Source organism: Lygodium microphyllum, chromosome 9 (genome assembly GCF_053477565.2).
Source record: "Lygodium microphyllum isolate KBCC chromosome 9, Lygodium_microphyllum_v1.1.10, whole genome shotgun sequence".
Taxonomy (NCBI): domain Eukaryota; kingdom Viridiplantae; phylum Streptophyta; class Polypodiopsida; order Schizaeales; family Lygodiaceae; genus Lygodium; species Lygodium microphyllum.
The window spans coordinates 76532915-76550682 of record NC_141143.1 but is presented as its reverse complement, the minus strand read 5'-3'; the positions used below and the strand labels follow the sequence as shown (position 1 = coordinate 76550682).

The 17768-nt window shown below is 40.3% G+C and overlaps 1 protein-coding gene across 2 annotated transcripts; it reads left to right on the top strand.

Annotated features, from left to right (window-relative positions):
• Positions 1-3764: 3764 nt before the first annotated feature.
• On the top strand, positions 3765-7640 carry LOC148031204 (putative beta-1,4-xylosyltransferase IRX10L). Of its 2 annotated transcripts, none has more exons than XM_087684740.1 (4): positions 3765-4214; positions 4493-4887; positions 5102-5343; positions 6849-7640. In XM_087684740.1, exons 1-4 carry the CDS (start codon positions 4067-4069, stop codon positions 7366-7368), a joined length of 1305 nt encoding a protein of 434 aa, XP_087540866.1. In that variant the 5' UTR covers positions 3765-4066; the 3' UTR covers positions 7369-7640. The 2 variants fall into 2 exon arrangements, with proteins under 2 accessions (XP_087540866.1, XP_087540865.1); XM_087684739.1 differs by having other exon boundaries at positions 3766-4214; positions 4487-4887.
• The last annotated feature ends 10128 nt before the right edge of the window (positions 7641-17768 follow it).

The following is a 17768-nucleotide window of genomic DNA, read 5'->3' as shown; positions in this document are numbered from 1 at the left end:
AAAATGGGTAGCGGGTAACCTAGAGCCGGCAAATCCGTCGTTCCTGCTGGAATTGCAATAGGCTACGCCATGACGCGGATTGGATTTGTACTAAGAATAGGGGACGGTGGGGTTACACCTCCCGCAATTGATGTGGACTGGCTTATGGCAGGAAGGGGAGCACTAGAGCTTCCACCTTCTCCTAACTTGCTGCTTGTGGTCCTAAGACCACTAAATCCACTCCCTCGTAAGGGTTCAACACCGCTACGCTTAGGGGAATATCTCCTAAAAATTTCAGCACGTTGCCTAGCTCTTTCGTCTCTTTCTTGCTTTTGGATTTCTGCTAGACGATGCTTATCAATAAATAACGGATCAATCTCAGTATCCTTTGGCATAAACTGCTAGTTGGTCCCTAAACAACCAGGATTCGAGAACCGCCACTTTTAAGTGGCTCCCGGCAGACGCACCACTGATGGACCTAAAAACGGGCCGGCACTGGCTCATGCACTAGCCGGACCTCGTCACTACGCACAAGACAACCCCTCGGCCTCGCGACCAGGAGCGTCTATCAAAATCTCTGCCTTCCTAAACATTGCGTTTGTAATACGTTGTAGTCCAACTGATCCTAGCCCACTACTCCTCAGAGGGAGTCCCTTTCACATAGCCAAAAGGCTCGAATCACATACACATGGGGTTCCTCCTACGGCTGAATGCCGTCAACCCTCTGCGACTCTCCTACACCTTGGGGATTGGCCCCTCGATGCGTCGCTCAACACTTAGACATTCCGCACAAACGTCGCTCAAGGTACCAAATAAACGTGTCCAGGAATGTACCATTGTCCTTACTTGATTTCCCCTTTAGGATCCCACGGCTAACCTACAGCATAGGTATCTCACTGCCTCTCAACGTAGGTCAGGTCCTCATAAACCAATTGCAATGCATGTCCAGGAGCTGATCAATGATACTTTTAAATTCTTTTCATGCTCTATGCATTTGGTGGATGTCTAGTGCCCAAACATTTAGCAAACAATATCGTGCACAAGTGCAAAACATCCTTTTAATGGTTTCCAACTACCGATCGTGCTTCGTTGCATGGCATTTTACGGCTTTTTCCCTTATTTTTCATATCAAAAGCGGACAAAACCAAACTAAAGCATGGAAGCAAGGCTGATCTGAAGCAAATATTCATGCCTCAGCCTCACTATACATTCACGGACATTACTCATAATTTTCCCAATTTTCCGAAGCCCAAAATATAATTTTTCCCTATTTTTAAGGGTTTTTCTCCCATTTTCTTGCAATTTTTCCCATTTTCTCCCATTTTTTAATTGCTGAAAATTAAGTTTAGTTTATGGGCTGTGGCCCTTAGTTCATTTCAGCAGAAAAAGAATTTTAGTAGGTGTGGATTAATTTATTGCATCATTTTTAGCCCAAAAAACCCTATTTTCCTTCATTTTTATGATTTTTCGTGTCTCGGTTTTCTATTTTCTGCTATCCCACACATGTTTTTCTGATTTTTAAATGATGAACAGCTAGAAAACAACTCAAAGCACGACATACTCAAAACTCAATCCATATGAACACATTTTTATCAACCGAATTTGCATCAAAAGGTCATTTTCTTTGTAAAAACAATTATTACCGTGTCTTGCGGGTTTTTCCATTAAATTTGGCACGTCCCACGATTGATTTCCGGCCATGAATTCTGCTTGGAATCAGCAATCTACAATGATTTGGCATTGCCCTTCAGTCTCGTTAAGAATCGGCATCCATCCGGCCATCCATTTCCATTCTACTCTTCCACGCATGAACGGGGGTTAAGAGGAGAGAGAGGGAGGAGAGAGAAAGACTGATTTTCTCTCTCTTTCTACAGTCCACCATTGCGGGAGCGGAGACCGGCGATGCGGAGCGTAGCATTGATGCAGGAGCCTGGCATGATCTCTCATAGGCCTTGTGTATCAATCTTCATCATGCACCCCCCCTCCCTTACACCTCTTGGGATTTCCCAATTTGGGCCCCCCTTTGGGCACCCCGGTCGGTTTCGGGCCATCTTCCGCGTACGGACTCCGATCGTCCGTCTGAAAATTTCTATGAACTCGTCTCGACATCCCGCACTGACCGGCAGCTCCACTAACTGGCACAAGCGCACGGAAAAATTATGAAAATTCTCGGAGTGTCGTATGGGCGCCCGTCAAGCACTTGACGCTTAAAATCGTCCTAGGTCGAGCTGCCGCCTTCGTGGTTGAGCATTTTCCCCCGCATTTCCACATTTTTCTCCTATTTTTAGGCACGTTCCGGGGCCTAAAATCCATCCTTCAAGGTCACTATTAAGAAAAATGCATCTATCGTGTGCATTCAAGCCTTTACCATGTATTTCCATATTTATGGCAATTTTAGGACCCCTTAATACAACAACCACCCTTTTATTCATGGGCCTCTCTATATATACTTTCCTCTTTCATGATTGAATTTCTCCATGTGAAAGAATGTCTATAAATGCACCCGCTATGTAAATGCAACTTAAATTGCATTTAAAAACCTTGTTAATTAACTTGCCTAATAGGGCATGTGTGTGTGCATGGCAAGCTATGAAAAGTTAATTATAATTGTGTGTGTGTGTGTGTGTGTGTGTGTGGAGAGAGAGAGAGAGAGAGAGAGAGAGAGAGAGAGAGAGAGTGTGTGTGTGTGTGTGTGTGTGTGTGTGTGTGTAGATCTATAGTGAGTCCATTTTCTCCATTTAGTTCATGTTTTTAAAGTTGTGATAAATGTGGCCTATGAGTGCCTAATCGTTTTCAACTTTCCATTATATCATAGGTGAGAATCAAAGCCATGATAATCATCTATTAATTATGTAGATTAGATCAGACATCATACGATGCAAACTTGAGATGGACCTAAGCATATGTTGGTCAATTATCTAGATCCTTTAATACAAAGACTATGAATGGACTTACAAATGCGAACTTGTAAGGTTATTTTGGTGCTTTTACTTGCCTTTGCATGTACTTTAAGGGTTGGTAACGAGAATCCAAAGAAATGTTAATTGTGAATTACAATAAAGGTAATATCACCTAAGTTTCAAAACAAATAATTTTCTTCCCCTATAACTTTCTACTATCACCCACCTTGAAGATCACCTTGCAACAACTAACAAGGGAAATAGAAGTATCTTAGAATACCTATGTTTAACATGTATTGCCATCAAACATTGCTAATGTGACCACTTTTTACTAACTTTCTCCTACATAAAAGTGCTAATAATTATACTAACACGTGTAAGCTACATATGGCCATCTAGATGCTTCACAAGTGTGCATGTAATGGTGGGTCTACATCATCTTGTTGATTCTAAACACTTTTTTCAAGGCATGTGTTAGGGATATGAGGCCTAATTGTATGTTACTTGGGATGGGACTTATAGGTCTAATTGTGTTTATTTTTGGTTTGGTAATGGAGCAATGATATTATGTTTATACAACACATAAAGGCAATTGGTTCAAAGTGACACTTTCAACTTAGATACAATCAAAGCAACATTCTGTTTGCTCTCACTTGATTCCAAATAGTCTAATGACCTCCTCTCTAGCCTTCAAAAAGAGGTCCCTATGCTTAGCCATGTACCTCACCTAAATGTCGTATCACACGGGGATGGGACTGATAGGCCTAGTGCTTGTGAAAGATGATATGTATTCAATTGATTAGTGGTTGGGAGGTGAAATCAAGAAATGGGAATGTGTAGAATGAGGAGGGTTGGTAAGGAGGTTTAACGTTGGCTCCTTGGGGAAGACAATGTCACAACGACAAGGTTTTGATTAAGGTGACATAGCAACTAAAAGAGCTAAGGTAAGCACGGTTGTTCTTGAGAGGCTATCCCGTGCGACAATGACTGTGCCTTCGTCTTTTGCTTTTGTTTTGCCTGAGCGAGAAGCAAGGCGTGCACAGCAGGGGTGGGTATTAGGTACCGCAGGGCTGCCATAATAATACCACCCCTCAGTGTCTTGGCTGTCAGAGAGACTGTCTGCAGAAGATCATCATTGCTGCAGTAGCTTCCTTTCTGCAAGCTCCAGAGCAGCAAATGATGTATTGATGGTGGTGATGATGACGATGATGACTCTGGAGAGATGCCCCATTGCTCGATCAAGGGTCTACCCCATGAGTATCCGTTGCCTGCTCCTGTTTCTGCTGCAATGTTGCTTCTGTGTGTCATCATCCTTATCTTGGAGTCTATATGCTGGTAAATATGTTCAACATTGAGTCTTCCATTTGTTCGAATTACAGCTTAATTAGAATAATTACAACTGTTCAATCATGATGATTAGAATAATTAACATGTTACAGCATTGAGCATTCCACTTGTTCAAATTATAGCTTAATTACAGCACAATAAACCCGGGCATTTCTTAAACATTCAAGTTTATATCTAAGCTCAACCTGAAGCTCTCGTGACACAACCTGAAGGTTTATAGACAATTGTAATGAAAACAATTCCATTGGTATTTTGGACAGGAGCAGCAGATCATCCTAGTATTGACACATTGAGAGAGAATCCAGTAGGCAAGCTCAAGGTCTTTGTCTATGATATGCCAGGCATTTACAACACAGAAGTCGCGGAGAGAGATCCTCGATGCCTACACCACATGTTTGCAGCTGAAATATTCTTTCACAGGTTTCTTCTGTCTAGCTCTGTTCGAACCCTGAATGCACAAGAAGCTGACTGGTTCTTCACCCCTGTATACACGACATGTGACCTCACCAAAAATGGCCTGCCTTTACCATTCAAGTCACCTCGAATGATGAGAAGCGCAATACGCTTCATTTCCACGCAATGGCCACATTGGAATCGCACAGAGGGAGCTGATCATTTCTTCATTGTACCACATGACTTTGGGGCATGCTTCCACTACAAGGTTCTCTTTCTTTCTCTTCAGTTAATAAACAAAGGGCCTTATGTTCCTTTATCAAGATTCAAAATGGTGTAGCTTTATAGCTGCATCAGCAACCTAGATGTCAGGACTTGAATGTGTTTTGCGAGCAGCTGACAGAAAGCTTGAGGTAAAAAGCTGTTCTGACATAGAGCTCAGCATGCTGAGTTTCTAACAATCCTCGAACTGTGTGGAGCAGGAGGAGAAAGCTATCCAAAGAGGCATATTACATGTTCTACAGCGTGCCACGCTTGTGCAGACCTTTGGGCAGAAGTACCATGTCTGCATGAAGGAAGGTTCCATTGTCATCCCTCCATATGCTCCTCCAGCCAGGATCATGGCACATCTAGTCCCTCCCAACACACCTCGCTCAATTTTTGCTTACTTCCGAGGATTGTTCTATGATGTGGGCAATGACCCTGAGGGAGGTTACTATGCTAGGTAAAACCTCGCCTCAAGTAGTCTTTAAATGGTAGTTTTCTTTTCTGAACAAACAAAATGCATGTTGAAAATGAACAGTGCGAACTTCTTTTTTTGTAATAATGATAACTAGAAGAAGCATGAAACATGTTTTGCCATAATGCATAAAAGGCTCAAAGTATACCGTGCTGCCCAGCTGTGCGAATGCTTACCAGAGAAGAGCTCAAGAAAGTGGTTCCCCACTAACATGGGAGACCTGTAATCCAAAGGTCACAGGAGTTCTCAGACAAAATACCTGGCCTGCGTTTGGAATCCCCGAAGCAAGTGTTTTGTGGGCTAGATCATTGATTTCTAAGCCTGCGTTTGGCCCAAGGGCATGCATGCGCACAAGGGTTTGTTCAAATTGAGCTTTAAACTGAAGCTACCTAACTACAATGTCATCTCATTCGGGGTTGTTCAGCTGAGTTCTAATGCTTGATATGCACCGTCATATGTTTGTGGGGTCTATAGATCATTGAGTTGTAAGCCTGCATTGTAGGCAAGGGTATGCATCAGGGTTTCCTCCATGAGTTCTCAGCCTGAGTTACTGATCAGCATTGTCATCTCATTTGGGGTTGTTCAGTTGAGTTCTAGTGCTTGATATGCACCGTCATATGTTTGTGGGATCTATAGATCATTGAGTTGTAAGCCTGCATTGTAGGCAAGGGTATGCATCAGGGTTTCCTACATGAGTTCTCAGCCTGGGTTACTGATCAGCATTGTCATCTCATTTGGGGTTGTTCAGTTGAGTTCTAGTGCTTGATATGCACCGTCATATGTTTGTGGGATCTGTGGGCTCTATAGATCATTGAGTTGTAAGCCTGCATTGTAGGCAAGGGTATGCATCAGGGTTTCCTCCATGAGTTCTCAGCCTGGGTTACTGATCAGCATTGTCATCTCTTATTTGGGGTTGTTCAGTTGAGTTCTAATGCTTGATATGCACCGTCATATGTTTGTGGGCTCTTTAGATCATTGAGTTGTAAGCCTGCATTGTAGGCAAGGGTATGCATCAGGGTTTCCTCCATGAGTTCTCAGCCTGAGTTACTGATCAGCATTGTCCTCTCATTTGGAGTTGTTCAGTTGAGTTCTAATGCTTGATATGCACCGTCATATGTTTGTGGGCTCTATAGATCATCGAGTTGTAAGCCTGCATTGTAGGCAAGGGTATGCATCAGGGTTTCCTCCATGAGTTCTCAGCCTGAGTTACTGATCAGCATTGTCATCTCATTTGGGTTTGTCCAGTTGAGTTCTAGAACTACATGACAAGAAGGTTTAGACGAACCCCAGCATGATTCCCACATTGTGAATTACAAAAACATGTATGTGTTGCCTCCCAAGCAAAAGATCATAATGTTGAACACTGCATCGAAAAACGAGCGAAAAGAGCCCCTTTTCCGGCATGGGAAGATGTCCAGGATTTTGATGAGTTAGTTGAGTGAGTGGGGATGTGTTGCTGGAGTTCTTAACCTGCGTTGTGGGAAGTGCAGGGGAGCAAGGGCATCCATATGGGAGAACTTCAAGAACAACCCACTGTTCGATCTGTCGACCGAGCATCCGATCGCGTACTACGAGGACATGCAGAGATCCATATTCTGTCTGTGCCCGCTGGGGTGGGCACCGTGGAGCCCGCGGCTGGTTGAGGCGGTGGTGTTCGGGTGCATACCGGTGATAATTGCGGACGACATCGTGCTGCCCTTTGCCGATGCCATACCATGGGAGGAGATAGGGGTGTTTGTGGCAGAGGAGGATGTTCCTATGCTGGACTCCATCCTCACTTCCTTGCCTGCACAGGTGGTGCTGAGGAAGCAGAGGGCGCTGGCGGACCCCGCCCTGCGGCGCGCCGTGCTCTTCACACAGCCATCCCAGCCTGGAGATGCCTTCGAGCAGATACTGAATGCCCTCGCACGCAAGCTTCCTCATGCCACCTCTGCTTACTTAGAGCCTGGCGTGAACGCCCTTAACTGGACGGCGGGTCCTGCGGCAGACCAGGCTCCTTGGTTATCATAGACCCACAAGACGGACGGCCTTACACAGAGAGAGAGAGAGAGAGAGAGAGAGAGAGAGATTACATCTCAGCTAATTTCAAAATTTTTTTAAATAACCACCCCCCTTGTAGCGATCAACATTTCACAGGCACCAGCCGGTAGTAGCGTAGTGGTTTGGGTGTAGGTTGAGTTATTAGGGTGCGTAAGCTCAAACCCTGCGCTCCGCCTCCTCCATGGCATAATAACATTTCTATTCATGTCCAAAATCTCAAGAGCATAATTGAGTATTATATGTATGTTGCCTTAACATTAAAGTTAGCAATTAAGATAGACACATGTAGTTAACATCTATCAATACCATCTTATAAGGTGAATGTGACATGCATATCATTTGAGAGCAAGGTAGTTGCTAGGTATTGCGATGATCATTCCCACGAGTTGTGTGCATGACATTGTAATGTGAATTTGTAGTTTTGAATTAGCAAATGAAACTATCATGAGTGGTGCTTTCCATCTTGCTAGATGAGCATGTAGAATGTTATATCTTATGGATAGACAACTTTTTGCAAGTCTTATTGCGTGACCTATGTGTCTTTCTTTATCCTTTGAACAAATCTTATTTATGTTCTATTCTCGTTTTGATGTTTGTAGTTTGCGCTATGCTTTCTATTCCTCTTGCATGTCATGACATAAGTGCTTGGTTTTGATTCTTTTCATTGCCTCTTAGTGGTAGCTAATACAATTGTACACGAGGAGGTGGTTCTATTTGAATTGGTTATGCTAGTAAGGGGATATGTTTCAACATCCATCTCTATCTAATCTCCTATGAACAACATGGTTATGTAAGAACAATTGGTTGATGTTTTTAGATATGTTTTAAATCATGAATGTAGGATATTTGATTACTTGCCCTTTTTATCACCAATCTTGTTATGAGATTGTTTTGTTCTCTTGACATCTTGTTCTGCACTTCTTTGTCATGTGAGTGATTTTCTTAATTGTGATGATTGGCCTATGTGAGTATATATGGTTGTCAGTCCCATCAACATGTGGATGGATCGACTTTGAAATTAATAAGAGGGGCTTTGCATGTTAAGTAGAAACTATGTTGCTTGTAGTGAATGCTCTGTCTTCTTTACCTTCACAAAAACAAAATATCCCCTATATCTTTAATTATTCCTCTTTGGGAAAAGTTACAAGATGCAATGCACAATTTCTAGATTTATGGCTATTGACATCAAGTACCAAAAAATATATGCCTCTCAACTTGAAAAGATATTTTGTACACTTGAAATGCAAGCTTGGAGTCCTATTGAGGGGTAAAATCTTTCATTTCATCTCCCATCATGTGATGGCAAAAATGTTTGTTCTTGGATGGAGTTGGGAAACATCATGCAATCGCCAATCTAGAGCTTTGCACTATCAAATGGTCACATCCCTTGATCGCCACATACAAAGTCATTGTTTGAATATCCCAGGTATTGGAATTGTTGCTAGATAAGATATCTCTCACACGCCCCAACTCACTCCATCTAAAGAGATATCTAGATGTAGGGCACACGAGTACCCCCATATCTCCATTGCATGATAATAATTTCAATCCTAAATCTTTCAAGACCTACTCCTCTATCTAGGGAGAAAAACTCCAATGTATATTCATTGTTAATGATCTGACCAATGAGGAGTTGTCCAAATCTTTGGATCTACTCCAATGTGTTTGCATGATCCTACAAAGACCTTAAAGGAATTCCCTTAGAGATCATTGCCCATACTATATCAATGGCTTGTGATACCATACGTATTAAATTACAACTGTCGTAGATATCTCTATGCAGTCAAGGAGAAGCTAGGCAAGCTTCTCCAAGAAGGATTCATTGATTAAGTTGAGCACATGGAATGGGTATCCCCTGTCATGATGATACAAAAGAAAAATGATAAACATTCGAGTGTGTGTCAACTGCAAGAAAGTCAATGTTATGATAAAGAGATACAATTGTTCACTTCCATACATGGATCATATGCTCAAATGCATGGTAAGCAAGGAGTACTATAGCTTCCTTGATGCTTTTTCATGTTATAATGAAGTTCAAGTCCACCTAAAAGATAGTCGTAAGATAGCCTTTACCACCAAATGGGGAGGGTTTGCATACATAGCCATGCCTTTTGGCCCATCCAATACACCAATGATTTTTAAAGGAGTGATTTTTAAAATATCCTAGGACATGCTAATGAAGAAGTTCCCTAAGTACTTGTCAATACCCTTTTTTTTCAAATCCAATTGGGAAGAACACCTACATTGACTTCAGAAAATCATTGAAAGATCCAAGTAATGTAGATTCATTGAACTCCTTGAAATGCCAATTTTAGGTGAAATATGGGTGTAAAAGGCCATCAACTATTTGATTTGTGGACCCATGTATATATTGTAGGGTAAATTTGTATTCTTGGAGAGCTAATACCCACTAAATAGTCTTCTAGGGGGGAGGTCCCTTATAAATGAGGATTGTGAGGGATTGGTCATTCATTTTGATGGTGATCTAGCTGCCATGCACACAAAGATATAAATGAAATAAGACCCACAAAATAGCTAGTTTCCTTTTTATTATTAAATAACTCTACTCAATCTTTGTGAATGCTTAAGTGATGAATGAGATTTCCCTTTTGTTTTCTTCATCATCTTTCTGAAATTGTACATGATGAATGTCATTGTTTGATGCATCTATCTAGATGATGAATGTTAACCCATTACAAGTTCAGAGCAACAAAACAATCAAGAATCGTGAAAGTTAAAGAAAAGAAGCTAAGCGGATCAAAGGCAAGCAACAAGAAAATTTTGAAAATTTGAAGAGCGTAGGCTATAGTAGGCTATAGAAGGTGACAAAAAGGTCAGAGAATACTGAAGCATAGTAAAAAAAACTCAGAAGTGTACTGACATTGTAAACTCAAGTAACCTATAATGCAAATCTATGAAATTAATTTTTCTTAAGCATTGGGCTCACTCCCATGCAAATTTGTAAATTAATGCGCAATTAATAGCGCATGAGTGGAGTGAGTGAGGATTTTGAAAGCTAAATAGTCTAATGGGTTACAAGAACCCCAAAGACTAAGCTTGACTAGAACCACAGGTGGTGGACACCATTGATTGCTAGACCCTAACCAATTTTAAAAACCAAACATCATATATAAGGTGAAAAAACCTTATGTAACTCATTCATGGAAATCAAAACCTTATCTCTTTTCTTATTCTCTATTACAACTCTATCTCGGTGGTCTTCTCTACTACATGCAAGCTTATTCCATGAGACTAGGGAGTGTTTTTGAATAGACTAGTAAGCAATTCTCTTCTTCTTCTTGTTAACATCTTCTCCATCTCTTCTTCTCTCCTTCTTGGGTTGCCTCCTGTTTGAGAGGTAGAGGGACAAAGAGTCTACAACACGAGCTTAAGAGCTTGAGGGGGCTTGAGAGAGAGGGAGACTTAGAGATAGAGAGACTATGTGTATGCATCTTGCTCGACTTGGAGGAACAAGCAAGGAGCTGCAACCTTGCATGGAGCTCAAGGGATCGGGATACGCATAGTTGGTGGATGTGTGGTTGACGAGATTGTCAGTGGGAGCTCTCCAACAAAATCCTAGACTACAACACTTGGTGAGTTTTCTCTCTTTGACTATTTGTTAGTCTCATTCTACATGCTCGGTGGGTTACGAGTTTTTGTTTGACACTAGTGGAGTGGGTAGGAGTAGATGGTAGGAGGTCTTGAAATGTGAGAGGCTACAAGATATCTCGACTAGAGAGAGTGCATGACAAATATGTGTGCTTCCGTCTAGATCCAGCATCTAAGAGAGGTGATCCTACATTTTGGTTCCAATGCCAAGATATCATGAAATCTCTCTTGTTGATTCTCCCACCATAGAGCAGGGGCAAAATACGATGAGCAAAAGCGAGATGGGCTTTCTCACCATGACAAGCTCAATGCGAAAACCTCACATCTTAGCTTAGGAAGATGCACACCAAGGGATCCAATCCATGGTTTTATTTTCTTTGGTTAGAGTAGACCCATGGATGAAATTGATTACTCTTAGATTTTTCTCATTGCTTGATTCATGGAAAAAAAATTGAAAATCACAAAAAAGCACCGCCACTTAATGAATATTGATAAATCTTGCACTCTAGGCACTTGCAAGCATCTGCAAAGTTTTATCTATCTTAAGGGGATTGAAAATGAGTAAATTTATAGTTTTTTATTGTTATCCTTTGATTTTGATCATTCTTTTTATGAAAAATCATAATATTGGCATGGGTAGAGAGCATTCAAAAACAAGTAGCTAATTGTAGACATATGAGGGTAGTCCAAAAGGTATAGATATGGATGCATGTTCAAATCTTGTTACTGATCTTTGCTACATTAGAGAGTGGGCCTAAAATCACTTTTCACTGGCTAATCTTACATTGGAAATTATGGGTTCAATATAAAATGTTAGATGCATGCAATCAACATCATTGATAGTGAGCATAGTTTGCTTGTAAAAGGGTATTTTTAAACCTACTCTACTACTTGGCTTGCCTTTTCAACCTCGAGCAGCTAACATATGGGTGACTTGGTGATTTACTTCTTGACACTGGAAATGAATAAGTCATTCATTAGAATCCTCCTGAGGATTGAAGGGTGTAGCTTACAACCTTGCAGAATTTATGGGTGGCCACGACCTTGAAGAGCACCACTCCATAGACCATCATAGAAGTTTGGGTAATCACCTCCCTGGTCTCCCAATCTCATGAGATAGACCATTTACATCTTGGGCAAGGTTTAAGCCTACGTGCAGTGACAACTCTTGGTCCAAGGCACTAATCCACTAAGGGGATTCATCATCACAAAGTCCCCTTCAAGGCATAGTGCTCGTCATCCTCGCACCTTGAGGGTCACCCACTTGAGGTATTCTTGAGCATCCTAGACATCTTCTATCCATAAATCCACAAGAAACAATTCCATCTATGCTTTGAGACCCTTGTTTTCATTTGTTCTATCAAGTGTCAAGCCTTGTCTCGAGTACACAAAAGACATTCCATTGTCTCTAGTAGAAACGTTCCATTGTCTCTAGTAGAAATGTTCCATTGTCTCTAGTAGAGACATTGCCTCTAGCCGATTTGTTGTATCAAGTGCCAAGCCTTGTCTCGAGTACACAAAAGACATTCCATTGTCTCTAGTAGAAACGTTCCATTGTCTCTGGTAGAAACGTTCCATTGTCTCTAGTAGAGACATTGCCTCTAGCCGATTAGGCTTGAACCATAGACAAGAAATAAGAGCTTGAAACCTCCCCCACCACAAGCACATAACGTTTTAGACTTTGTTTAAGACAACATTTCCTTTCAATGTAATTCAAAGCATAGTGCTTCATGCATAGAGCACTAGAGACACCTTCTTTTCAAAAGAGACACTAGTGTGTCAAACCATATAGGGCCATTCAAGATATTGCAACACTAGAAGAAAAATTGACCAAGACATAAAACAAAATTCATTAAGACATAGACAAAGGGATACAATAGAAAAAGAACTACTTGATAGGGCCTTATATAAGACTTTCTAAAACAAGGATAGAGACAAGAACATGAAACCAATAAAAACTCAAAGAAACACATTAGAATCATCAGGTAAAGGAAACACAACCAACCTATCTCCCTAAAGAAACTGAGTGTTAACATGCCTATCCAACCATCATGGGCTACTAAGGCAACAAACCCTTGGCACTTTAAGTGTTGCAACCTCACAAGCTTCTGAAGCAGAGCACCAAGACTATTGCGTCACATTAAAAGAGACCCATAGGAACCACTACTTCTTTACTAGATCTCATCCACTTCATATTGAGGTATTGGTTAGCCCTAAATAGCCACAAACCATGTCAAGCTCTAGCTCAAACGATGATAACCTGGACCTTGTGGCAATGGAGTTCACATTTGATATCTAGCAACTTACTTCACACTATGACTGACACATTAGAATAGAACATGTTGGAAGGCCAATAGAGGACAACTTGACTAGACTTGGAAGACAATAGAAGGTTAGAAAAATATATTATTAAGGTAAGTGACTTTATATACTTAAGCCCAAAGGATAGATAAGCGTAGGAAGGAGACTGAGCTAAACCAAGTCCAATGCATATTGGACTTGGTAGAAGGAGCCACAACTGGACAAGGAGTAGGGGAGGTTGAGGCATCCAAGGCTGACCTTAACCCCTCCAAGCTCCTGCTCAAACAATTGTTACTAGATAAGACCACAGTAGAGAGGGGTAGTGCCACCTTGGCAACCTCACTTCTAACTAGACTCAAGGCAAAACACATGCTGCCAAAAGCGAGAATAAAATACCAATTGTCATGAAGCAAGTCAACAAACATAGGGCATGCGATGATCCATATAGCTTTTTTGAATATTCGAGCAAGTCTACAAGGCAAACTATCTTAGGGATGCTAACAAGAAGGCTCAAGCCTTCGCACTTTACCTTAGGGGAGAAGGGCCAAACATGGTTAACTCACCTAGACAATGTTAAGAAAAACGACTTCAATTTGCTCAAGAGCATGTTCATCAAGCATTTTTTGGAAGTAGGATATGTGGATAACCTAATCATCAAACTCATCAATGTGAGCCAAAAGGAAAAGGAGGAGATCTGGGACTACATCAATGAGGTGAGAAGTCTCTACAAGAGAATCCCTACCACACTGAACGACCCATATCTAAGGTAGTGTCCACTATGTTTATTAATGGCATCAAAAACAAGGTAGTGTCAACAACCTGTTAAAAGAGAGGAGCAAAAAAGCTATCCAGTCCTCCACAACAAGCATTATCAAAATTCACAATCACAACAAGAGATCCACTATTTGTAGTGAGCAAGTGACATCGAAAGCTCCTGAACAAGGGCAAGGGAGTGGAATTTTTTCACAAGAGATGTCGTGAAAGAACATACCTTGATATTTTGTACTTTGGAATCATGCTAATTCCATACCTAGTAATTTCCAGCCCTTGTAAATTCAGCCCTTGCCTATGTAAATGTACCCTTAACTTTAGAGATGAGGAGTTAGAATAAAGAATGCAAGAGGCTAAGAGAAGACGTCTTTTGGCTCATTCACTAAGTTTTGTTGTTTACTTTCTTAATGTTACCTTTTTGCTAGATGAAGCATCAGCAATGGCTGTCATGTATCTTTATCTGACATGTAGAAGAAGTGATCCTATAATGAATGGTTTTGCAAAGTCAAGGTACTTGGGGAGGTCTACTCGTTAGTTATCTAGTTTAGTTCTCTAAAGCTTGCGCTTCATAGTTGATAATCCGTTAAAATTGAGTGCCTTATTAAGTAAAATGCTCAAGTGGATGGATTATTTCTATGAAGTCGAGGACAAATCTTATGGAGAGATTGTAACCATAATTAGGAAACTCTAAATGTTCTTGGGATTACTTGGATGCGGCTATAATCTAATGGCTAAGACTTTAGAAGGATCCGTTTGGATACTCGCCACTAAAATAATGAAGCTCAAAATTTTCAACCCGCTAGCTCCCCACTTGCATTCCTCAAATTGAAGCTAAAAGCCATTGTCTAAGATCCTTGTGGTCACCTCTTTGTGCTCAAGCCATGGTTGTATGGATCAATATGCTAAGTACACCATTACTTTTTTCTTGTGTTAAGTCTAGTAAAATATGGTTGGTTATTCTTCGAAAGGTATTGCACACATATGATAAGCCAAATGGCATTCTTTCAAAATGAGCATCTTTATTGGGGTTAGGAAGGTTCTTTTGTGAGCTTCATGTGGATCTAATGGTATCCAATATCTTGAAGCAAGGTCAAATGATGTGAAAAATCAAATGTTACAAAGTTCAATTGAGCACGTAACTAGACTCGACAAGGGCCAAACATATTATGTTATGTGATTAGGTGGTTCTACTACCCAATCATTGGTTGAAGATCCAATTATACATTTTTACACAAACTCTGGTACAACTTCATTTATTTGTTGAATCTCCTTTAGGAATCTTTGCCACATTGCCATTTTGATGGGAGGGTGCTTATGCCTTCTAATGGCATCAATAATTGTAAGTTAGAGTAGCTTTCTAGTGAACTGGTGAAGTAGTAAGAGTTGAGGGAATTTTGTTAACAAGTGTTTGATATCGTATGTTAGTCTTTTTTGCTCAACAAAGCAACCAAGCGGGGGACTACATCTAGAGGTGCACAATTGTGCATAAGGACAAGAAACATATTGGGGAGCTTTAAAACTTGGTTTAAGAAGTTCAATTTTGGGCTTGTATTTGTATGTATCAATCTAAACCTAGGGTTACAATAGAATTTTTTGCTAAAAACAATGCTAAAATGACTTGGGGGAGATATAAAAGGTCAATGTTGTGACCACGTCTGAGTCATACATTTGAATAATCAACAATAAATTTATTTGCAATATCAACTAGGACTAGTGGAGAGGCATTAGTCATCTTTTTGTTAGTGATGACTTGCCCTTCATTATCTTTTAGCCTTACCAAAATCTCCCTCTACCTAGTGCTCTTGAGTTTTGAAATAAAATGACTTAGATATATCACCCAAAATCTCCCACTTCACCATCAACTACATCTTTGCACTCTAAATTTGAGCTGCCTTGATTTTGGACGTAATTTTCAAGATTTTGCAATAACTTGAGAAAAATCTAATCACATTACATTACAAAAGGCCTAAGTAAAAATATTACTTCAAGTTAAAAGCTCTACCCACCTAATATATTAGACACAAATAGATATACTTATTATAAAATATGAGTTACAAAAAGGTTGCAGAGTAACTAAACAAAATAAGTGTGTCTTAGCCATGTCCGCTTCCTTGACCTCACCTAACTTACTAGCAAGACTCCAGTACCATACAACTCTATACTTGACTTCCTCAATCTTCACCTCCATTCCAACTCCCTCAAAGATAGATTTGAGCCTAGACTCCCAAACTAGCTAGAGAGTAAACACTATGTCTAAACATATCTAATCATTTTGCCATTGGGATTATGTTCATTGTGTTGCCTTGCAATTATCAACACTGAAAGATTAATATTTCTGTTCCCATATTATTGAGACCAAGGAAACAAATTATTCGTAATCCAATTGTTCATCTTCCCCACTCAACCTTTGACAAGCTTTCTCCCCCTCCCACCTAGCCTCTTGACTAGGAATAAGAAAAGGCCCAATACCAAAGTACATTTTCCTTGAGCTTAGGACTAACAAAGTTGTAATCACATTGACCTTCATTCAATGCTTTTTTTCTTGGGCTGATATTACTACTAAACATTCCATTGGTTTTGACCTTTTTGATGATTTGTCAAGTATCTAGGACCAAGGGGTTTCTTGCTTCCAACACCTAACTAAAAGCTTAAGCTCTATGAGCTACACTCCCACGTTCATTTGACTCAAGCTATCAATCTTCTTTAGCTTCTTTAGTTTCATCAAGGTTTCACCTATTTCATGATTATTATCTTCCATGTCTTCAAAGTTGCTTGCAAGATGGCATTAGCATATCAATTTTTTGTTCGTTTCACTACAACATTTCAAATAAATGAGGAACATCTTAGCATTGTGAATTTCTTATTGCCTTACTTCTTGCCAATAAGGTTAGTAGCTTGAATAGGGTCTAATATTGGAGTACCATCATTCTCTAAAACATTTTCAGTATTGCCATTTTCAAGTACATTTTTTCCCCTTCATGAGTTTTTGGAACAATCCCTTGCACAATCACAAATTCCTCAACATAAGTAGCAAGCTTGATTCTCTATGACATTGCCAAACCTATAGTAAAATTTCTTTCCTTCCTTGCATGCATTTTGGGATTTTCCTTTCTTAGTAGATATTCCCCTACATAAGTAGCAAGAGTCGAGAAATTGAAATATTTGAGACAAATTAATTTTCATAGAAACTTTGATACCATTTACATCAAAGAGGCAAGATCCATCTTGAATTTCAATTTTACATTCCATTTGAAGAAGGCATGTTCAACAACTTTCCCACCACTACAACAAGCATACCAATCTCACTATCCATCTAATGGATGGACCCTCAAAAAGATCACCCAAACAAGATACTTAAGACTTTCTCCAAAAAGGCTAGAGCCCCAAGGCACTACAAATGAAATCTTCCTTATAGCTAATAAGGCAACCAAAAATCCAATACCTTTCTACCACACTTACTCATGAGCAAGCGTTTCCCAAGACAATAAGCACATTCTTGCTTATCTCCCATAGAGCAACCAAGGATCCCATCCCTTGCATGTTAGGACCTGACTAAGCCTAAGTAATACCCTTGACCAACTTGACCAACAAGCTTCTATTATGCACAACTTTGGTATAGTAGGTTAGCAAAAAGCATTGCCAAAACCCTTATCCAATCACATGCTTCTCAATAGAAAAGTAGACACCAC

What these genes read in the sequence shown, in the direction of transcription:
- LOC148031204 (XM_087684739.1), top strand. Translation starts at nt 4,067, where the DNA reads ATGGTGGTGATGATGACGATGATGACTCTGGAGAGATGCCCCATTGCT. An exon ending in ATCTTGGAGTCTATATGCTG is followed by an intron (nt 4,215 to 4,486) that starts GTAAATATGTTC and finishes TATTTTGGACAG; the next exon opens with GAGCAGCAGATCATCCTAGT. An exon ending in GAGGGAGGTTACTATGCTAG is followed by an intron (nt 5,344 to 6,848) that starts GTAAAACCTCGC and finishes TGGGAAGTGCAG; the next exon opens with GGGAGCAAGGGCATCCATAT.